This window comes from Camarhynchus parvulus, unplaced genomic scaffold (assembly GCF_901933205.1).
Source record: "Camarhynchus parvulus unplaced genomic scaffold, STF_HiC, whole genome shotgun sequence".
NCBI lineage: Eukaryota > Metazoa > Chordata > Aves > Passeriformes > Thraupidae > Camarhynchus > Camarhynchus parvulus.
In genome coordinates, this window is record NW_022148611.1 from 1 (window position 1) to 23,350 (window position 23,350).

Genomic DNA, 23,350 nt, shown 5'->3' on the forward strand with positions numbered 1-23,350 from the left:
GAGTCGGTTTTGGGGTAATTTTGGAGTATTTTGGGGTGCCCCGAGTCAGTTTTTTGTCCTCATGGAGGAGCGCTTTCCCCAAAGCACCTGGGGAGGGGGATTTGGGGGGTACCTGGGCACACCTGGGGGTTTTGGGGTGCCCCGAGTCCATTTTTGGGGTCCCCAGGATGATTTTGGGGTGCTCAGAATGATTTTTGGGGTCCCCTAAACCCCCAAATTTTGGCAGCTGATGGGGAAGTTCCTGCCCCAAACATCCCCCCCATGGGGCACCTGGGGAGGATTTGGGGGTACCTGGGCACACCTGGGGGGGTTTTGGGGTGCCCCGAGTCCATTTTTGGGGTCCCCAGGATGATTTTGGGGCACCCTGAGTCGATTTTGGGGTAATTTGGGAGGATTTTGGTGTGCCCCGAGTCAGTTTTTTGTCCTCATGGAGGAGCCGCTTCCCCCCAAAGCACCTGGGGGGCATTTGGGGGTACCTGGGCACACCTGGGGGGGTTTTGGGGTGCCCCGAGTCCATTTTTGGGGTCCCCAAGACGATTTTGGGGCACCCTGAGTCGATTTTGGGGTAATTTGGGAGGATTTTGGGGTGCCCCGAGTCAGTTTTTTGTCCTCATGGAGAAGCCGCTTCCCCCCAAAGCACCTGGGGAGGATTTGGGGGTACCTGGGCACACCTGGGGGGTTTTGGGGTGCCCCGAGTCCATTTTTGGGGTCCCCAGGATGATTTTGGGGTGCTCAGAATGATTTTTGGGGTCCCCTAAACCCCCAAATTTTGGCAGCTGATGGGGAAGTTCCTGCCCCAAACATCCCCCCCAAAGCACCTGGGGAGGATTTGGGGGTACCTGGCACACCTGGGGGGGTTTTGGGGTGCCCCGAGTCCATTTTTGGGGTGCTCAGGACGATTTTGGGGTGCCCTAACCCCCCAAATTCGGGCAGCTGATGGAGGAGTGTGCCGACGCGCTGCTGTACTGCCACGGGCGCAAGGTGATTCACCGCGACATCAAACCCGAGAATCTGCTGCTCGGCCTCAAGGGGGAGCTCAAGATCGCCGACTTCGGGTGGTCCGTGCACGCGCCGTCCCTCAGGTGAGTCCTGGGCACACCTGGGGCACACCTGGGCACACCTGGGCACACCTGGGGCACACCTGGGCACACCTGGGCACACCTGAGAGGGGTTATGGGGCTGGGAAATGGCTCAAGATTGGGGATTTGGGGTGGTCTGTGCATGCGCCGTCCCTCAGGTGAGTCCTGGGCACAGCTGGGGGCACCTGGGGGCACCTGGGGCACACCTGGGACAGGTGAGACACACCTGGACACACCTGGGGCACACCTGGGCACAGCTGGGCACACCTGGGGGCACCTGGAGCACACCTGGGACAGGTGAGACACACCTGGACACACCTGGGGCACACCTGGGCACAGCTGGGGCACACCTGGGGGCACCTGAGAGGGGTAAAAGGGGGATGGGAGGGCTCAAAATGGCCGATTTGGGGTGGTCCGTGCACGCCCCGTCCCTCAGGTGAGTCCTGGGCACGCCTGGGTACAGCTGGGCACACCTGGGGACACCTGGGGCACACCTGGGACAGGTGAGACACACCTGGACACACTTGGGACACACCTGGGCACAGCTGGGTACACTTGGGACACACCTGGGCACACCTGGGTACACGTGGCACGCACCTGTGACATACCTAAGCACACTTGGAACATCTCTGGATGTACCTGGGCACACCTGGGACACACCTGGTGTGCCCAGGTGTGCGTTACACCTGCCCAGGTGTGTGTTATACTTACCCAGGTGTGCGTTATACCTGCCCAGGTGTGCGTTTTACCCACCCAGGTGCGCGTTATACTTACCCAGGTGTGCGTTACACCTGCCCAGGTGTGCGTTATACCTGCCCAGGTGTGCGTTATACCCGCCCAGGTGTGCGTTATACCTGCCCAGGTGTGCGTTATACCCGCCCAGGTGCGCGTTTAACCCTCCAGGTGTGTGTTATACTTACCCAGGTGTGTGTTACACCTGCCCAGGTGCGTGTTTAACCCCCCAGGTGCGCGTTTAACCCCGCAGGTGTGCGTTATACCCGCCCAGGTGTGTTTAACCCCCCAGGTGTGCGTTATACTTACCCAGGTGTGCGTTACACCCGCCCAGGTGTGCATTACACCCACCCAGGTGTGTTTAACCCATCAGGTGTGCATTACACCTGCCCAGGTGTGTGTTACACTTACCCAGGTGTGCATTACACCTGCCCAGGTGTGCGTTATACCCGCCCAGGTGTGCGTTACATTTACCCAGGTGTGCATTACACCCACCCAGGTGTGTTTAACCCATCAGGTGTGCGTTGCACCTGCCCACATGTGTGTTACACTTACCCAGGTGTGCGTTACACCTGCCCAGGTGTGTTTAACCCATCAGGAGTGCGTTATACCCGCCCAGGTGCGTGTTTAACCCTCCAGGTGTGCATTACACCTGCCCAGGTGTGCGTTTAATGTGCCCAGGTGTGCGTTATACCCACCCAGGTGTACGTTATACCCACCCAGGTGTGCGTTACACTTACCCAGGTGTGCGTTATACCCACCCAGGTGTGCGTTTAACCCCCCAGGTGTGCGTTTAACCCCCCAGGTGTGCGTTATACTTACCCAGGTGTGCATTATACCTGCCCAGGTGCGTGTTTAACCGCCCAGGTGTGCGTTATACCCGCCCAGGTGTGTGTTACACCTGCCCAGGTGCGCGTTTAACCCCCCAGGTGTGCGTTTAACCCCGCAGGTGTGCGTTATACTTACCCAGGTGTGCGTTATACCCGCCCAGGTGTGCATTACACTTACCCAGGTGTGCGTTATACCCGCCCAGGTGTGCGTTATACCCACCCAGGTGTGCATTATACTCACCCAGGTGTGCGTTATACCCACCCAGGTGTGCATTACACTCACCCAGGTGTGCGTTATACCCACCCAGGTGTGCATTACACTCACCCAGGTGTGCGTTACACCTGCCCAGGTGCGCGTTTAACCCCCCAGGTGTGCATTACACCCACCCAGGTGTGTTTAACCCATCAGGAGTGCGTTATACCCGCCCAGGTGCGCGTTTAACCCTCCAGGTGTGCATTACACCTGCCCAGGTGTGCGTTTAATGCGCCCAGGTGTGCGTTATACCCACCCAGGTGTGCGTTATACCCACCCAGGTGTGCGTTTAACCCCCCAGGTGTGCGTTATACTTACCCAGGTGTGCGTTACACTTGCCCAGGTGCGTGTTTAACCGCCCAGGTGTGTGTTATACCCGCCCAGGTGTGCGTTATACTCACCCAGGTGTGCGTTACACCCGCCCAGGTGTGCGTTATACTCACCCAGGTGTGCGTTACACCCGCCCAGGTGTGCGTTACACCTGCCCAGGTGTGCGTTACATTTACCCAGGTGTGCATTATACCCGCCCAGGTGTGTTTAACCCATCAGGTGTGCGTTACACCCGCCCAGGTGTGCGTTATACCCACCCAGGTGTGCGTTACACCCACCCAGGTGTGCGTTATACCCGCCCAGGTGCGCGTTATACCCACCCAGGTGTGTTTCACCCCGCAGGCGCCGCACGCTCTGCGGCACGCTGGATTACCTGCCGCCCGAGATGGTGGAGGGCGGCGGGCACGACGAGAAGGTGGACCTGTGGTGCCTGGGCGTGCTGTGCTACGAGCTGCTGGCCGGGCACCCGCCCTTCGAGAGCCCCTCGGCCGCCGACACCTACCGCCGGATCACGCAGGTAACGCACCTGGGCGCACCTGGGCGCCGAAACACCCTGGGAAGAGGGAGAAATCCCCACTGAAATGAGCCAAAAGTGACCCAAAATGAGCCAAAATCAGCCAACCCTCCCTGTGAGAGCTGATACCGACAGGAGGGTCACACAGGTGAGCTCACCTGGGCGCACCTGGGCACTGAAACCCCCGTTAAACTGCATTAAACCAACCCAAAATCCCCATCAAACTGACCCAAAATGACCCAAACCGACCCAACCCTCCCTGTGAGAGCTGATACTGACAGGAGGGTCACACAGGTGAGCTCACCTGGGCACACCTGGGCACTGAAACCCCCGTTAAACTGGGAGAAATCCCCATCGAAATGACCCAAAACTGACCCAAAGTGACCCAAACCAACCCAACCCTCCCTGTGAGAGCCGATACCTGCAGGAGGGTCACACAGGTGAGCTCACCTGGGCGCACCTGGGCGCTGAAACACCCTGGGAAGTGGGGAAAATCCCCATCGAAATGAGCCAAAAGTGACCCAAAATGAGCCAAAAGTGACCCAAAATGAGCCAAAAGTGACCCAAAATGAGCCAAAATCAGCCAACCCTCCCTGTGAGAGCTGATACCGACAGGAGGGTCACACAGGTGAGCTCACCTGGGCACACTTGGGTGCTGAAACCCCTTGAAAACTGGGAGAAATCCCCACTGAAATGAGCCAAAACTGACCCAAAGTGAGCCAAAATCAGCCAACCCTCTCTGTGAGAGCCTCTCAGCCATGGATACCACACAGGTGAGCTCACCTGGGCACACCTGGGCACTGAAACACCCTGGGAAGTGGGGAAAATCCCCATGGAAATGAGCCAAAGTGACCCAAAATGAGCCAAAACTGACCCAACCCTCCCTGTGAGAGCCGATACCTGCAGGAGGGTCACACAGGTGAGCTCACCTGGGCACACCTGGGCACTGAAACCTCCTGAAAGATTGGAAAAATCCCCATCAAAATGAGCCAAAACTGACCCAAAATGAGCCAAACCAACCCAACCCTCTCTGTGAGAGCCGATACCTGCAGGAGGGTCACACAGGTGAGCTCACCTGGGCGCACCTGGGCACTGAAACATCCTGGGAAGTGGGGAAAATCCCCATGGAAATGAGCCAAAAGTGACCCAAAATGAGCCAAAAGTGACCCAAAATCAGCCAAACCAACCCAACCCTTCCTTTGAGAGCTGATACCTGCAGGAGGGTCACACAGGTGAGCTCACCTGGGCACACCTGGGCACACCTGGGCACTGAAACCCCTTGAAAACTGGGAAAAATCCCCATTGAAATGAGCCAAAAGTGACCCAAAATGAGCCAAAATCAGCCAACCCTCCCTGTGAGAGCTGATACTGACAGGAGGGTCACACAGGTGAGCTCACCTGGGCACCTGGGCACACCTGGGCACACCTGGGCACACCTGTCCCCTCCCCCCCCTGCAGGCTAACCTGCACTTTCCCCCGCACATCCCTGACCCCACCTGACCCCTCCGTGACCCCACCTGACCTCACCTGACCTCACCTGTGTCTCACCTGTCCCCAGGTGTCCCCTCACCTGAGCTCACCTGTTCTCCCTTCCCCCCCCTGCAGGCTAACCTGCACTTTCCCCCGCACATCCCTGACCCCACCTGACCCCTCCGTGACCCCACCTGACCCCTCACTGACCCTTCTTGACCTCACCTGTCCCCACCTGACCTCACCTGCTCTCCCCTGTCTCACCTGTTCTCCCCTCCCCCCCCATGCCGGTGGAGCTGCACTTCCCCCCCGCACATCCCTGACCCCACCTGACCCTTCTGTGACCTCACCTGACCCCACCTGACCCCACCTGACCCCTGTGTGACCCCACCTGTCCCCTCCCCCACCAGGTTAACCTGCACTTCCCCCAACATCCCTGACCCCACCTGACCCCTCTGTGACCCCTGTGTGACCCCACCTGACCCCTCTGTGACCCCACCTGACCCCTCTGTGACCCCACCTGACCCCACCTGTCCCCAGGTGTCCCCTCCCGTCTCACCTGTCCCCTCCCCCACCAGGTTAACCTGCAGTTCCCCCCGCCCATCCCTGACCCCAGCTGACCCCAGCTGACCCCTGTGTGACCTCACCTGACCCCACCTGACCCCTGTGTGACCCCACCTGACCCCACCTGTCCCCTCCCCCCCCAGGTGGACCTGCACTTCCCGCCGCCGATCCCAGGGGGCGCTCGGGATCTGATCCAGCGGCTGCTGCGGCGGGAGCCGGGGCAGCGCCTGAGCCTCAGGGGGGTGCTGGGGCACCCCTGGGTCGGGAACATTCCAGAAGGGTGCTGCCCCCCGGCTACTGCCCCTGACCCCTGACCCCTGACCCCTGACCTCTGACCATCCCGGTGCTGGGGCACCCCTGGGTCAGGGAACATTCCAGAAGGGTGCTGCCCCCTGGGTACTGCCCCCCCTGACCCCTGACCTGTGACCCCTGACCATCCCTGATCCCCCTTGGACCCACTGACCCTTGACCCCTCCAGAACCCTCTGGACACTGCCCGCTGACCTTTGACCCCTTGGACAATGACCCCTGACCCCCGGGACCCCCTGGACACTGACCTTTGACCCCTTGGACACTGACCCCCCATGACCCCCTGGACACTGACCTTTGACCCCTTGGACACTGACCTTTGACCCCTCAGGACCTTCAGACACTGCCCAGTGACCTTTGACCCCTCAGAACCTTTGCACACTGACCCTTGACCCCCTGGCCGCTGACCTTTGACCCCCCAGGACCTTCAGACACTGCCCACTGACCCTTGACCTTTGACCCCCCCGGACCCTCTGGACACTGACCTTTGACCCCTTGGACACTGACCTTTGACCCCCCCCCTCCACCCAAATTTGGGAGGTGGGGGGATGGGCACAGCCCCTCCCCCACCCCGGGACCCCCAAATCCCCTTGGGGGGGGAGGGGCTGGGGGTGCCCCTCCCCCATCATTGGGGTGCCCCTCCCCCATCATTGGGGGGTCTCCCCCTCCCCCTTTTATTTTTGGGGGGGGTCCCAGCCCCATTTTTGGGGGGGGCTCCTCCCCCTGCTGCCATTTGGGGTCCCCTCCCCCCCCGTTATTTGGGGTGGGGTCTCCCGCCCCTCCCCCCCCGTTATTTGGGGTGGGGTCTCCCGCCCCTCCCCCCCCCAATAAAGCTGTTCTGGTTTTACCTGAGAGACTCCGGGTCTGTGTGGGGGAGGGGCCGGGCCCCACTGAGACCCCCAGAGACCCCAGCCCCATAAAAACCCCATAGAGACCCCATAGAGACCCCAGACCCATAAAAACCCCATAGAGACCCCATAGAGACCCCAGACCCATAAAAAAACTCATAGACACCCCATAGAGACCCCATAGAGACCCCAGACCCACAAAAACCCCACAGAGACCCCACAGAGACCCCCAGAGACCCCACAGAGACCCCATAGAGACCCCAGACCCATAAAAACCCCACAGAGACCCCATAGAGACCCCATAGAGACCCCATAGAGACCCCAGACCCATAGAAACCCCACAGAGACCCCATAGAGACCCCAGACCCATAGAAACCCCATAGAGACCCCATAGAGACCCCCAGAGACCCCAGACCCACAAAAACCCCATAGAGACCCCAAAGTGACCCCACAGAGACCCCACAGAGACCCCAGACCCACAAAAACCCCATAGAGACCCCTCAGCCCCATAGAGACCCCAGACCCACAGAGACCCCATAGAGACCCCACCCAGAAACCCCATAGGGGACCCCATGGCCCCACAGAGACCCCCCCACAGGACCCCACAGAGACCCCATAGAGACCCCAGACCCACAGAGACCCCATAGAGACCCCACAGAGACCCCAGACCCACAGAAACCCCACAGAGACCCCACTGAGACCCCACAGAGACCCCAGACCCACAGAAACCCCATAGAGACCCCAGACCCACAGAAACCCCATAGAGACCCCCAGACCCATAAAAACCCCATAGAGACCCCATAGAGACCCCCAGAGACCCCAGCCCCATAGAGACCCCATAGAGACCCCGTAGAGACCCCAGACCCACAAAAACCCCATAGAGACCCCCAGAGGACCCCATGGGGACCCCCACAGGGACCCTCAGCCCCCATAGGGACCCCACAGAGACCCCAGACCCACAAAAACCCCATAGAGACCCCACAGAGACCCCATAGAGACCCCAGCCCCATAAAAACCCCACAGAGACCCCACTGAGACCCCAGACCCACAAAAACCCCATAGAGACCCCCCAAGACCCCATAGAGACCCCACAGAGACCCCATAGAGACCCCATAGAGACCCCATAGAGACCCCTCAGCCCCATAGAGACCCCAGACCCACAGAAACCCCACAGAGACCCCATAGAGACCCCAGCCCCATAAAAAAACTCATAGAGACCCCCCAGCCCCATAGAAACCCCATAGAGACCCCATAAAAAACCCCACAGAGACCCCCAGAACCCCCCGCCCCATAAAAAACACCACAGAATGTCCCCCAGCCCCATAGAAACCCCCCCAGCCCCATAGAGACCCCCCCAGCCCCATAGAAACCCCCCCAGCCCCACAGAGCTCCTCAGACCCCATCAAAACCCCACAGAGACCCCCAGTGACCCCATAGAGACCCCCCTGCCCCATAGAGACCCCACAGAAATCCCTGGGCCCCATAGAGACCCCCCTGCCCCACAGATCTCCGCCCTATAGAACCCCTGTGTGCCCCATAAACCCCCTGTGCCCCATAGAAACCCCATAGACCCCCCGTGCCCCATAGATCCCTGACCCCATGGAAACCCCATAGACCCCCTGTGCCCCATAGATCTGCCACCCCATAGAAACCCCATAGACCCCCGTGCCCCATAGATCCCTGACCCCATGGAAACCCCATAGACCCCCTGTGCCCCATAGATCTGCCACCCCATAGAAACCCCATAGACCCCCCGTGCCCCATAGATCCCTGACCCCATAGAAACCCCATAGACCCCCGTGCCCCATAGATCCCTGACCCCATAGAAACCCTATAGACCCCCTGTGCCCCATAGATCCCTGACCCCATAGAAACCCCATAGGCCCCCCGTGCCCCATAGATCTGCCACCCCATAGAAACCCCATAGGCCCCCCGTGCCCCATAGATCCCTGACCCCATAGAAACCCCTGACCCCATAGAACCCCCCACCCCATAGGATGCCCCATAGACCCCCCCCCACCCCACAGACCCCCAACCCCATAAACCACCCTGTGCCCCATAGGACGCCCCATAGATCCACCCGACCCCACAGACCCCCTGTGCCCCATAGAAACTGGGCCTCACCCCATAGATCCCCACCCCACAGGATGCCCCCATAGGTTGCTCCACCCCACAGATCCCCCCACAGCCCACAGATGCTCCCGTGCCCCATAGATCCCCACCCCATAGGATGCTCCACCCTACAAATCCCCCCATAGGACGCCCCATAGATCCCCACCCCATAAACCCCCCCATTGCATAAACCCCTCATGCCCCATAGATCCCCCCCATAGGCACCTGCTGTGCCCCATAGAAACCCCCACCCCATAGATCCCCTGACCCCGTAGATCCCCATGCCCCATAGATCCCCCTGTGCCCCATAGATCCCCTGTGCCCCATAGAAACCCCCACCCCATAGATCCCCCTGTGCCCCATAGACCCCGTGACCCCATAGACCCCCTGTGCCCCATAAAAACCCCCACCCCATAGAAACCCCCACCCCATAGATCCCCTGACCCCATAGATCCCCCTGTGCCCCATAGATCCCCCTGTGCCCCATAAAAACCCCCACCCCATAGATCCCCCTGTGCCCCATAGACCCCCTGACCCCATAGACCCCCATGCCCCATAGAAACCCCCACCCCATAGAAACCCCCACCCCATAGATCCCCTGACCCCATAGACCCCCATGCCCCATAGATCCCCTGACCCCATAGATCCCCCCATGCCCCATAGATCCACCGACCCCATAAACCCCCCTATAGCCCACAGGATGCTCCACCCCATAGATCCCCCATAGGACACCCCATAGATCACCCTGTGCCCCATAGATCCCCTCACCCCATAGAGCCCCTATAGCCCATAGGATGCCCCATAGATGCCCCATAGACCCCACAGACACCCCATAGGACGCTCCACCCCACAGATCCCTCTGTGCCCCATAGACCCCGCACCCCCTAGATCACCCCGTGCCCCATAGGATGCCCCATAGACCCCTCACCCCATAGACTCCCACCCCACAGATCCCCCTGTGCCCCATGGAAACCCCCGCCCCATAGGATGCCCCATAGACCCCATAGCACGCTCCACCCCACAGATCCCTCTGTGCCCCATAGATCCCTTCACCCCATAGACCCCCACCCCACAGACCCTCACCCCATAGACCCCATAGATGCCCCATAGACCCCACAGACACCCCATAGATGCTCCACCCCACAGATCCCCCTGTGCCCCATAGATCCCCTCACCCCATAGACCCCCACCCCACAGATATCCCATAAACATCCCGTGCCCCATAGACCCCATAGGATGCCCCATAGATCCCCACCCCACAGATCCCCCTGTGCCCCATAGATCCCCCATAGACCCCTCACCCCATAGACTCACACCCCATAGATCCCCTGTGCCCCACAGACCCCACAGACACCCCATAGATGCTCCACCCCACAGATCCCCCTGTGCCCCATAGATCCCCTCACCCCATAGAACCCGCACCCCATAGATCACCCCGTGCCCCATAGGATGCCCCATAGACCCCATAGGATTCTCCACCCCATAGACCCCATAGATGCCCCATAGACCCCACAGACACCCCATAGATGCCCCACCCCACAGATCCCCCTGTGCCCCATAGATCCCCTCACCCCACACACCCCCTATAGCCCATAGGATGCCCCATAGATGCCCCATAGACCCCCCATAGGATTCTCCACCCCATAGACCCCGCACCCCATAGATCACCCCGTGCCCCATAGGATGCCCCATAGACCCCATAGGATTCTCCACCCCACAGATCACCCCGTGCCCCACAGACGCCCCATAGGCCGCTCCACCCCACAGCCCCGCCCCCCCCACCCCACAAATCCCCCTTTTTTTCCCCCATCTCTCCCCTCCCTCCCTCCCCCTCTCCCCTCCCCCCCCCCCCCGCCGGTTCCCGGATGTTTCGCGCCGCCCCCGCCGCCATTTTCGGCCGCACCGACCGCGCTCCGCTCCGCGATGTGAGTGGGGGGCGCGACCCCCCCGGGACCCCCCCCGGGACCCCCCCAAAGCCCCCTGCCCCGCCCCCCCCCCCATCCCTCCCCCGCGGGATGAAAATTTGGGGAACCCCCGACCCCCCATCCCCACCCCATCCCCACCCCCCACCTCGGGACCCCCCCCCCCTCCCCCACCCCCCTCGGGACCCCCCATCCCCCCCGCCCTGCCCCGCCCCTCCCCCCCCTCCGCATCCTCCATCCCCTCCCCCACCCCCCCCAGCCCCCCCCAGAGCGGTGGGTGGGGGGAGGGGCGCACTGGGAGCACTGCGAGGGCTCGGCCCCTCCCCCCCCATCCCCCGCCCCTCCCCCACCCAACCCCCCGGGCTATTTTTAGCAACCGACGCAGAAATGGGGGGGGGGGGGTGGGAAAAAATCCCTGCCCCGGGCCCCTCCCCCCGCTGCGGAGGCACCGCCCCTCCCCCACTGCGCGGGGGGGGGGGGGCCTGGAATGGGGGGAGGGGCCTGGAATGGGGGGAGGGGCCTGGATTGGGGGGACCCCTCGGGGTCACTCTGGGGACATTTGGGGGGGACATTGGGAACCCCCCTGTGGTCACTCGGACACTGGGGACACCCTGGGGGTCATTGGGTGGACATTGGGGACACCCTGTGGTCACTCTGGGGATGCTGGGGACACCCCTGTGGTCACTCTGGGGAACCCCCCTGTGGTCACTCGGACATTGGGGACACCCTGTGGTCACTCTGGGGTCCCCCCTGTGGTCACTCAGATCTTGGGGTCCCCCCCTTGGGGTCACTCAGGGGACATTGGGGACACTTTGGGGGGACATTGGGGTCACTCTGGGGTCCCCCCTGTGGTCACTCTGGGGATGTTGGGGACACCCTGTGGTCACTCTGAGGACACTGGGGACACCCTGGGGGTCATTGGGTGGACACTGGGGACATCTGGGGGGACATTGGGGGTCACTCTGGGGTCCCCCCTGTGGTCACTCTGGGGACATTGGGGTCACCCTGTGGTCACTCTGGGGACATTGGGGACACCCCGGGGGGACATTGGGGTCACTCTGGGGTCACCCCAGTGGTCACTCAGATCTCGGGGTCCCCCCTTGGGTCACTCTGGGGACACCCTGGGGGTCGTTGGGTGGACGTTGGGTGGACATTGGGGACACCCCGTGGTCACTCGGGACATTGGGGACACTTTGGGTGGTCTGGGGACATTGGGGACCCCCTGGGGGTCACTCGGACATTGGGAAGCCCCCCTGTGGTCACTGAGGGGACACTGGGGACACTCCTGTGGTCACTCTGGGGTCACCCTGGGGTCACTTTGGCCCCCCAGTGGTCACTCCTGTGGTCACTCTGGTGACACCCCAGTGGTCACTTCGGGGTCACCCCAGTGGTCACTCTGTGGTCACTCTGTGGTCACTCTGGTGTCACCGTGGTGGTCACTCTGTGGTCACTCTGTGCTCATGCTGGTGGTCACTCTGTGGTCACTCTGTGGTCACTCCGGTGTCACCCCTGCGGTCACTCTGTGGTCACTCTGTGGTCACCCTGGTGGTCACTCTGTGGTCACTCTGTGGTCACTCCGGTGTCACCCCTGCGGTCACTCTGTGGTCACTCTGTGGTCACTCTGTGGTCACTCCGGTGTCACCCTTGCGGTCACTCTGTGGTCACTCTGTGGTCACTCCGGTGTCACCCTGTGGTCACCTGCGTGTGTCACCCCTGCGGTCACTCTGTGGTCACTCTGCGGTCACTCTGTGGTCACTCTGTGGTCACTCCGGTGTCACCCCTGCGGTCACTCTGTGGTCACTCTGTGGTCACTCCAGTGTCACCCTGGTGGTCACTCTGTCCCCCTGGGGGTCACTCTGTGTGTGGGGGGCCGTGTCCGTTGTTGACCTTTGCCCTTTGCCCCCTCCGGCCAGGTCGGCGCCCTCGGCCCCCGCCGCCCCTCCCCCCGCCGCGGGCGAAGGGGAGGGACCCCCGGCCCCTCCCCCCAACCTGACCAGCAACCGGCGGCTGCAGCAGACCCAGGCCCAAGTGGATGAGGTGGGGGAGGGGCGGGGGCGGGGCGGGGGGAGGGGCCGGGGAAATGGGGGCGGGGTCATGGAAATGGGGGAGGGGTCAGTGGAGTCGGGAGGGGTCAATGGGGGAGGGGTCATTGAAATGGGGGAGGGGTCAGTGAAATGGGGAGGGGTCATTGAAATGGGGGAGGGGTCATTGAAATGGGGGAGGGGTCAGTGGAATGGGGGAGGGGTCAGTGGAATGGGGGAGGGGTCAGTGAAATGGGGAGGGGTCATTGAAATGGGGGAGGGGTCAGGGAAATGGGGGAGGGGTCAGGGAAATGGGGGAGGGGTCAATGTGGGAGGAGTCAGGGAAATGGGGGGGGTCATTGAAATGGGGGAGGGGTCAATGGGGGCAGGGTCAGGGAAATGGGGAGGGGTCAGAGAGATGGGGAGGGGTCAGTGGAAGGGGGAGGGGCCAGGGGGAGGGGTCAGGGAAATGGGGGAGGGGTCAGTGGGAGAGGGGTCAGTTGGGGGAGGGGTCAGTAGGGTGTGGCCGGTGGGTGTGGTCACAGGGGCGCTGCCCCCTGGCTGTGACCATGGCCGAGCTCAGTGGTCACTCTGAGTCCCCACTGCCCACAGTGGTCACTCCATTGACCGCTGACCCCTGCGGTCACTCTGAGCCCACTGACCACTGCCTACTGACCACTGCCCCTGGCTGTGACCTTGTCCGAGCCCAGTGGTCACTCTGAGTCCCCACTGCCCACAGTGGTCACTCCACTGACCGCTGCCCCTTGCGGTCACTCTGAGCCAACTGACCATTACCCCTGGCTATAACCATGTCTGAGCCCAGTGGTCACTCCAAGCCCCACTGCCCACTGCCGCTATAACCCTGTCCAAGCTCAGTGGTCACTCTGAGCTCACTGCCCACTGACCATTGGGCCATTGCTGTGGTCACTCTGAGCCCACTGCCCACTGCCCGCTGACCATTACCCCTGGCTGTGACCATGTCCGAGCCCAGTGGTCACTCTGAGTGCCCTGGCCGCCCCTCCGGCCGCAGGTGGTGGACATCATGCGGGTGAACGTGGACAAGGTGCTGGAGCGGGACCAGAAGCTCTCCGAGCTGGACGACCGGGCGGACGCGCTCCAGGCCGGCGCCTCCCAGTTCGAGACCAGCGCGGCCAAGCTCAAGCGCAAGTACTGGTGGAAGAACCTCAAGGTGGGAAATGGCCCAAAATCCCCGAAATTCACCCCAAAATAGCCCCAAAATGGACAGAAATAGCCCCAAAAATGGCTGAAATAGCCCCAAAATCCCCAAAATTCACCCCAAAATAGCCTCAAAATGGGCTGAAATAGCCCCAAAAATGGCTGAAATAGCCCCAAAATATCCGAAATTCACCCCAAAATGGCCCCAAAATGGCCCTAAAATGGGCTGAAATAGCCCCAAAAATGGCTGAAATAGCCCCAAAATCCCCGAAATTCACCCCAAAATAGCCCCAAAATGGCCCTAAAATGGGCTGAAATAGCCCCAAAATTGGCTGAAATAGCCCCAAAATCCCCGAAATTCACCCCAAAATAGCCCCAAAATGGACAGAAATAGCCCCAAAAATGGCTGAAATAGCCCCAAAATCCCCGAAATTCACCCCAAAATGGCCTCAAAATGGCCCTAAAATGGCCCTAAAATGGGCTGAAATAGCCCCAAAATGGCCCCAAATGCCCCAAGCTCAAGCGCAGGTACTGGTGGAAGAACCTCAAGGTGCGGAATGGCCCAAAATCCCCGAAATTCACCCCAAAATAGCCTCAAAATGGCCCCAAAATGGGCTGAAATAGCCCCAAAATGGACAGAAATAGCCCCAAAATCCCCGAAATTCACCCCAAAACGGCCCCAAAATAGCACCAAAATTGGCTGAAATAGCCCCAAAATGGCCCCCAAATGGGCTGAAGTAAAAGACCCCCCAAAAAAACCCCCAAAATATCCCCAAAGACCCTCAAAAAAACCCAAAAAGCACCCCAAAAAACCCCCCAAGAAAGACTCCCAAAAAACTCCCCAAAACCCCAAAAAGACCCCAAAAAACCTCCCAAAATTCCCCAAGAATTCCCCCCAAAAAATCCCAAAAAAAGACCTGCAAAAAACCTGAAAAAAGACCCCAAAAAACTCCCAAAAAAACCCTAAAAAAGACCCCAAAAAACTCCCCCCAAAAAAACCCGAAAAACACCCCAAAAACCCCGCAAAAAACCTGAAAAAAGACTCCAAAAAAACCCCCCAAAAAACCCCAAAAAGACTCTAAAAAACCTCTGAAAATTCCCCAAGAATTCCCCCCAAAAAATCCCAAAAAAAGACCCCAAAAAACTCCCCAAAAAACCCTAAAAAGACCCCAAAAAACACCCAAAAAGACCCTAAAAAACCCCGAAAAGCATCCCAAAAACCCACAAAAAAAACTGAAAAAAGACCCCCAACAAAAACTCCTAAAAGCCCAAAAAAGACACCAAAAAACCTCCCAAAATTCCCCAAGAATTCCCCCCAAAAAATCCCAAAAAAAGACCCCAAAAAACCCTGAAAAACACCCTAAAAGACCTGCAAAAAATCTGAAAAAAGACCCCAAAGAACTCCCAAAAAACCCAAAAAAGGCACCAAAAAACCTCTGAAAATTCCCCAAGAATTCCCCCCAAAAAATCCCAAAAAAGGCCCCAAAAAACCCCGAGAAACACCCCAAAAACCCCGCAAAAAACCTGAAAAAAGACTCAAAAAAAACCTCCCAAAAACCCAAAAAAGGCACCAAAAAAGCTCCAAATTCCCCCAAAAAATCCCCAAAATTTCCCCTCAAATCCCAAAAACCCCAAAATTCCCAAAAACTCCCCCAAAAATCCCCAAAATCGCCCGATTTTGTGCCCCCCCGCAGATGATGATCATCCTGGGCGTGATCTGCGCCATCGTCCTCATCATCATCATCGGTGAGCGGCTCCTTATGCAAATGAGATGCAAATGAGGGAGGCTGGATGCGCATCGGGAGCGGGAATGGGGCGAGGGAAGCCGGGCGGTCTATGCAAATGAGGGGCGGGGCATGCAAATGAGGTGTCATGGGCAGCGATTTAGTGGGTGAATATGCAAATGAGAGCTGGGATAGTCAAATTGAGGTTGCGTTATGCAAATGAGGGTTCAGGTATGCAAATGAGGTGACCAGGCTAGGAAAATGAAGTATTTTTAGCTATGCAAATGAGTGCACTGGGCATGCAAATGAACAGGGTTGGATATGCAAATGAGTATGCAAATAGGGGTAAGGATCCAAATGAGGGCGGGGCTTAGGGGATTATGCAAATTAATGCTGCGTGCTAATGATGGACATGGGGTATGCAAATCAGCATGATGAATGCAAATGAGGGTCGCTTATGCAAATGAGAGGTTGGAACAGAGTGGGTGGGGCTATGCAGATTAACGCAGATATGGAAACCAAATGTAAATGATATGCAAATTAGCTACCAATGCCCAATGCATACAGTTGAGGGCGGGAATGGGTGGAGCCCTGGGCATGCAAATGAGGGGGTGGGGATTCCAATGAGGGTGAACATGCATGCAAATGAGAGGGTGGGGTCATGCAAATGAGGACACTGAATGCTAATCATATGCAAATTTCCCTTCACAGTCTATTTCAGCACCTAACGCCGCCGGCCCTGCCCTGCCAAGCCCCGCCCCTCGCTCGGGCCCCGCCCCCTCCGGCCCCACCCCCCAGAACCCCCAAACCCCGCCCCCAACGCCGCCAGGGGGGCGTGGCCACGCCCAGGCCCCTCCCCCACCCTATTTAACCCCTCCCCCCCCTCAGGGACCCCCAAATTTGGGATTTTCCCCCCCAAAATCTCCCCCAACCCAAGCCCCGCCCCCTCCCCTGAAGCCCCGCCCCCAAAAACCCCAAATATGGGGGGGGGAGGGGCCACACCCAGAACAGCCCAAAAATTGGGGGCGCCCCTCCCAGGAGGGAATTTGGGGGGTCCCGAGGCCCCTCCCCCACCCCAGGGGGGATTTTGGGGTCCCCTCCCCCACCCCAAGGTGAGCACAAGGGGTTCCCCCCCCAAAAATTTTTGGGGCGATTTTGGGGGCGCCCCTCCCCCCAAAAAACATTCCAGCCCCTCCCCCACCCCCCAAAATTTGCCCCTCCCCCAACCCTTCACTGCCCAGCCAGGTGGGGACCCCAAAAATCGGGGGGGGGAACCCAAAAAATTTTGGGGGAGGAGGGGGGGTGTCCCGAAATTTGGGATGACCCAAAATTTGGGGAGACCCCCCACCCCCCAAAAAAAATGAGGGAGCCCAAAAATTAAGGGGAGGACACCCCTAAAAATGAGGGGGGGGAAACCCCAAAAATTTGGGGGGATCCCAAAAATTTGGGGAGACACCAAAATGGGAGAGTTCCAAAAATTGGGGGGAGCCCAAAATTTGGGGTGGGGGGGTTCCAAAAAAAGGGGGACCCCAAAATGTGAGGAGGCTGAAATTGGGGGGCCAAAATTTGGGGATCCCAAAAATTTGGGGGGGTTCGAAATTGGAGGGGTCGTGAAATTTTGGGAGGACCCCCCCCCCCCAAAAAAAAAAAAATTGGGGAGAACCCAAAAAATAGGAGAGTCTGAAATTGGGGGGGGACCCCAAAATTTGGGGGGGGATCCCAAAAAATGGGCGGAGCCTGAAACTGGGGGGGACCCCAAAAATGGAGGGGAGGGGTCCCGAAATTTGGGAAACCCCAAAAATTGGGGGGGATCCCAAAAGGAGGAAGACCCCAGAATTCTGGGGGGGGGGTTCGAAAATTTGGGGATCCCCAAAAATGGGGGGAGATCCCAAAAAATGGGGGGGACCCCAAAAATGGGAGAGAGTCCGAAATTGGGGGGGGGACCCCAAAATTTGGGATTTTGGGGGTGTGAGAAATGAGGGGGGGATCCCAAAAATGAGGGGGGTCCCTGAAAATGAATGGGGGACCCCAAAATGTGAGAACCCCAAAATGTGGGGGAGATGCCAAAATTTGGGTGGGACCCCAAAAAATGACGGGGGGACCCCAAAATTCGGGGTGTGAACCCCAAAATTTGGGGGATGGGGGAGGGGGATGGGCGGGTAAAGGGGGAGGGGACCCCAAAATCGGAGGGAACCCCCCCAAAAATGGCGGTGGGGGGGAGGGGGGAGGGGCCACCCCTGGGAGGAGGGAACCAGGGGTGGGGGGTGGGGAGGGTCCCCAAAATTTGGGGGTCCCCAAAACCGCGCCCCTCCCCCCCCCCCCCATAGAGAGGAGGAGGAACCGCCCCAAATTTTTTTGGGGGGGGTGGGGGAGGGGTGACCCCACCCCCCCCCCACCCAAAATTTTCCCGCCAATTTTTTGGGGGTGCTGCCCCTCCCCCCCCCCCCCCCCATTGCATGGAGCGACCCCAAAAATAGAAAAATATCCCCCCCCCCGCCCCCCACCCCCCCAAAAAAAAATTTCCCCTCCCCCCACCGTGAGAATTTTTTGGAGGGGCCCCTCCCCCCACCCCCTCCGCCCCTCCCCCACCCCTTGGGGGGATTTTTGGGGGTGGGGGGAGGGGCGGGGGGGGGGAGGGGAGCGCGGGTGAGGTGGGGGGGGGGGGGAGGGGCGGGTGTCACTGCCGCCCCTCCCCCCACCCCCAATTCAGGGTTTGGGGGCGGGGTTTTCACGCCCCTCCCCCCTCTCTCTGCCCCACCCCATGGCCCCTCCCCCGGCCCCTCCCTCCGCCCCTCCCCCACCCCAGCGCCCCCCGGAGGGGTCGTGGTTGGGGGAGGGGCGGGGAGGGGCGTGGTCCCTGACCTCCCCTCCCCCCGGTGTGAAACGTCACCAATAAAAACCCGCCTACGTCATCCGGGGGGCGGGGCCTGACTGGGGGCGGGGCTGGGGTGGGGGGGAGGGGATTTGGGAAGCCTGGAATGGGGGAGGGGCGATGGAATAGGGGGAGGGGCTCTGGCAATGGGGGCGGGGTGATAGAAGTGGGGGAGGGGTTTCCTTGTGGGGAGTGGAGTGGGGGAGGGGCTCTGGGCGTGGGGGGGAGGGGCCAAGGAATTGGGGGAGGGGCTCTGGAAGTGGGGGAGGGGCAATAGAGTTGGGGGAGGGGTTTCCTTGGGGGGGAGGGGAGTGGGGGAGGGGCAATAAAATTGGGGGAGGGGCTTTAGGATTGGGGGAGGGGTGATGAATTTGGGGGAGGGGCCAAGGAATTGGGGGCGGGGGAATTTTGGGGGGGAGGGGTAATCCTGGAATTTGGGGAGGGGTCGCAGAATTTGGGCGGGTCTTGGGGTGGGGGGAGGGGCTCTGGATTTGGGGGAGGGGCACAAGCAGCCCCCACCAATCGAGGAGGGGGCGTGGCTTCACACCGCCGGAGTGACGTCACACGCCGAGCAATGACGTCATCACACGGGGGGAGGGGGAGGGAACCCCCGGATTTTATTGCCAAAATTGGGGGAGAGGGGAGGGTCCCCAACCGCCCCTCCCCCACCCCAGGAGCCCCTGTGACGTCATCAGGGTCCCCAACCGCCCCTCCCCCACCCCAGGAGCCCCCTGTGACGTCATCGGGGTCCCCAATGTCCCCAAATCCCCCAATTTTGGGGTCCCCTCGGTTTTGGGGTCCTGGGGGGGGGTCCCCAAATCCCAATTTGGGGTCCCCAAATGTCCCCAGTCAAAGGTCATGAAGGTCACGAGGCCGTCAGCAGGGTCAGCAGGGTCCGGGGGGACCCCGATGTCCCCAAATTGTCCCCAAATTGTCCCCATTGAAGGGTCCATAAGGAGCACGAGGCCATTGTGGCGGTGGGACCCTGATTGTCCCCAAATGTCCCCAACTGGGGTCCATGACCTAGGCCAGGCCATAGCGGGGTCCAGGGGTGGGACCCCGGTGTCCCCAAATGTCCCCAATGTCCCCAATCGGGGTCCACGAGGCGCTGAGTTCCAAATGTCCCCAAATGTCCCCAAACGTCCCCAAATGTCCTCATGGCCCGTTTGGGGACACTCAGGGGTCCATGAGGACTCTGCAGGGGTGGGTGCGCCATGTCCCTCGATGTCCCCGACGATGTCCCCAGGTGTCCCCAGGTGTGCCCAGGTGTCCCCAGGTGTGCCCAGGTGTGCCCAGGTGTGCCCGCTCAGGGATCCATCAGCAGCGCCAGCCCGTACCTGGTGGTGCCCCAAGATGTCCCAATGTCCCCAACCCCCCCAATGTCCCCAATGTCCCCAATGTCCCCCCAATCCCCCAATGTCCCCAATCCCCCCAACCCCCCCAACCCCCCCAATGTCCCCAATCCTCCCCAATGTCCCCAATGTCCCCAATGTCCCCAATCCCCCCAATGTCCCCAATGTCCCCAATCCCCCCAAAGTGTCCCCAATGTCCCCAGTGTCCCCAATTCCCCCTATGTCCCCATTGCTGTCCCTCACCCTGCCATCCCCGGTGATTGTCCCCACCACGCTCAGGGGACAGCGGTCTCTGTCCCAGTGTCCCCAATGTCCCCTCTGTCCCCCCCAATCCCCCAATGTCCCCAACCCCCCCGGTGTCCCCAATCCCCCCAATGTCCCCCCCAGTGTCCCCCCTGTCCCCGTACCTGGCCGTCCCCGTGGGGGGCACACCTTGGCCCAGGTGTGTCAGGCGCCCCGGGTGCAGCAGGGCCCAGCCCGGGGGGGGCGCGGGGGCCACGCAGCCGTAACGGGGGAACAGCCAGCCGCCGCCCTGGAACCAGTACGGACCGGTACGGACCAGTACGGACCAGTATGCACCAGTATGGACCAGCATGGACCAGCATGGACCAGTATGGACCAGTACGGACCAGTATGGACCAGTACGGACCAGTATGGACCAGTATGGACCAGTATGGACCAGTACAGACCAGTATGGACCAGTATGGACCAGTAGAGACCAGTATGGACCAGTACGGACCAGTATGGACCAGTACAGAACAATATAAACCAGTATGGACCAGTACGGACCAGTACGGACCAGTATAGACCAGTACAGACCAGTATGGACCAGTAAAAACCAGTACAAACCAGTATGGACTGATATAAAATAGTATGGACCAGTACGGACCAGTATGGACCAGTATGGACCAGTATGGACCAGTATGGACCAGTATGGACCAGTATGGTCCGATATAAACCAGTATGGACCAGTATGGACCAGTACAGAACAATATAAACCAGTACGGACCAGTACGGACCAGTATGGACCAGTATGGACCAGTATGGACCAGTATGGACCAGTATAAACCATACAGACCATTATGGACCAGTAAAAACCAGTACAAACCAGTATGGACTGATATAAAATAGTATGGACCAGTACGGACCAGTATGGACCAGTATGGACCAGTACAGAACAATATAAACCAGTATGGACCAGTACGGACCAGTACGGACCAGTATGGACCAGTACAGACCAGTATGGTCCGATATAAACCAGTATGGACCAGTATGGACCAGTATGGACCAGTACGGACCAGTATGGACCAGTATGGACCAGTATGGACCAGTACGGACCAGTATGGTCCGATATAAACCAGTATGGACCAGTACGGACCAGTACGGACCAGTATGGACCGATATAAACCAGTATGGACCAGTATGGAACAGTACGGACCAGCACGGACCAGCACGGACCAGTATGGACCAGTATAAATCGGTATGGACTGGTATAACCCAGTATGGACCAGTACGGACCAGTACAGACCAGTATGGACCGGTATAAACCGTATGGACTGGTATAACCCAGTATGGACCAGTATAAACCAGTATGGACCAGTAACCAATCCCAGTCCCTCCCAGTCCATCCCAGTCCCCCCCAGTCCCCCGCAGTATGCCCAGTCCGTACGTGGGCGGGGCTCAGGCTGACGCTCAGGCTGATCGTGGCCGAGGGCCGGGGCGGGGCCGAGGGGGCGGGGCCGGAAGAGGCGTGGCCGGAAGGGGCGGGGTCGTAGCGAACCACGGAGCTCAGCACGGTGCGGCCCTGGGGGGGGGAGGGGCGAGTGGGCGTGGCCGAGAGGGGACGCACCCACAAGAGAGCCACGCCCACGTCGACTACGCCCACTTAGGCCACGCCCACTTCCACACTGCCTTTAAAGGCCCCGCCCCATTTTAAAGCTTTCCTCCTAAGCCACGCCCACCAAAGCTGCACCCACTTAACCACGCCCTTCCCAGCAAGCCCCACCCCTTCCAAGGCCACGCCCTTTTCTGAATTCCCACCTGTTTGCTTAAGCCCCTCCCATTTCCCCAAGCCCCTCCCATTTCCCCAGCCCCCAAAGCCCCGCCCCTTCTCAGGCCCCACCCATTTGTAGCCCCTCCCATTTCCCCAAGTCCCACCTCTTTCCACAAGCCCCTCCCATTTCCTAGTCCCTGAAGCCCCGCCCCTTCTCAGGCCCCACCCCTTTTTGAGCCTCACCCATTTTCCCCGGGCTCCACCCATTTCCCCCAAACCCCGCCCCTTTTGGAGTCCCCGCCCCTTTGCTCTGCTCCAGCCCCACCCCTCTGAGGCCACGCCCACTACCCTTAGCCCCACCCTTTCCCACCAAGCCCCTCCCTCTCCCCAAGCCCCACCCATTCTTCTCAAGCCCCGCCCCTTCCCCAATCCCCACCCATTCCCAAACCCCTCCCCTATTTCAAGCCCCTCCCATTCCACAAGCCCCGCCCTTTCTGCCAAGCCCCTCCCATTCCCCAAGCCACGCCCCCTTTCCGCAGGCCCCGCCCACCTTGGGGGCGTATCCCGGGAAGAGCCGGCGGGCGATGGGGGGGAGGAGCTCCCGCAGCGCCCCCTGCAGGACCAGGTCCAGGTGCAGGGAGGAGAGCGGCACCGCCCACGAGAGCACCTGGGACAGGTGAGGGACAGGTGAGGTACACCCGGGTTACACCTGGGTTACACCTGGGTTACACCTGGGATACACCTGGGACAGGTAAATACACCTGGGTTACACCTGGGTTACACCTGGGACAGGTGAGATACACCCGGGTTACACCTGGGACAGGTGAGATACACCCGGGTTACACCTGGGTTACACCTGGGTTACACCGGGTTACACCTGGGACAGGTAAATACACCTGGGTTACACCTGGGTTACACCTGGGAGTGATCCTGATACACCTGGGTTACACCTGGGTTACACCTGGGATACACCTGGGACAGGTAAATACACCTGGGTTACACCCGGGTTACACCTGGGATGCACCTGGGACAGGTAAATACACCTGGGATACACCCGGGTTACACCTGGGACAGGTGAGATACACCCGGGTTACACCTGGGTTACACCTGGGATACACCCGGGTTACACCTGGGACAGGTGAGATACACCCAGGTTACACCTGGGTTACACCTGGGTTACACCTGGGACAAGTGAGATACACCCGGGTTACACCTGGGTTACACCTGGGTTACACCTGGGATACACCTGG

The 23,350-nt window shown here is 60.0% G+C and overlaps 3 protein-coding genes across 3 annotated transcripts in view; 2 read left to right on the top strand and 1 right to left on the bottom strand.

Moving 5' to 3' along the window:
• The first annotated feature begins 932 nt into the window (after positions 1 to 932).
• On the top strand, positions 933 to 6,854 carry LOC115916968 (aurora kinase B-like). The gene is given in 4 exon segments (XM_030970704.1): positions 933 to 1,082; positions 3,567 to 3,741; positions 5,916 to 6,033; positions 6,036 to 6,854. Coding segments are annotated over 4 exon segments (483 nt in total). The 5' UTR covers positions 933 to 936; the 3' UTR covers positions 6,080 to 6,854.
• Positions 6,855 to 10,917: 4,063 nt separating this feature from the next.
• Positions 10,918 to 16,871, top strand: VAMP2 (vesicle associated membrane protein 2). The gene is made up of 5 exons (XM_030970703.1): positions 10,918 to 10,965; positions 12,876 to 12,999; positions 14,014 to 14,172; positions 15,854 to 15,905; positions 16,595 to 16,871. Coding segments are annotated over exons 1-5 (354 nt in total). The 5' UTR covers positions 10,918 to 10,963; the 3' UTR covers positions 16,612 to 16,871.
• A 2,618-nt stretch (positions 16,872 to 19,489) lies between these two features.
• LOC115916965 (multifunctional procollagen lysine hydroxylase and glycosyltransferase LH3-like) overlaps positions 19,490 to 23,350 on the bottom strand; it is a 34,530-nt gene continuing 30,669 nt past the window's right edge. Inside the window, 4 exon segments of the mRNA XM_030970700.1 lie at positions 19,490 to 20,092; positions 20,515 to 20,639; positions 21,777 to 21,911; positions 22,651 to 22,767. Coding sequence (XP_030826560.1) covers positions 20,062 to 20,092; positions 20,515 to 20,639; positions 21,777 to 21,911; positions 22,651 to 22,767 — 408 coding nt within the window. The 3' untranslated portion in view covers positions 19,490 to 20,061.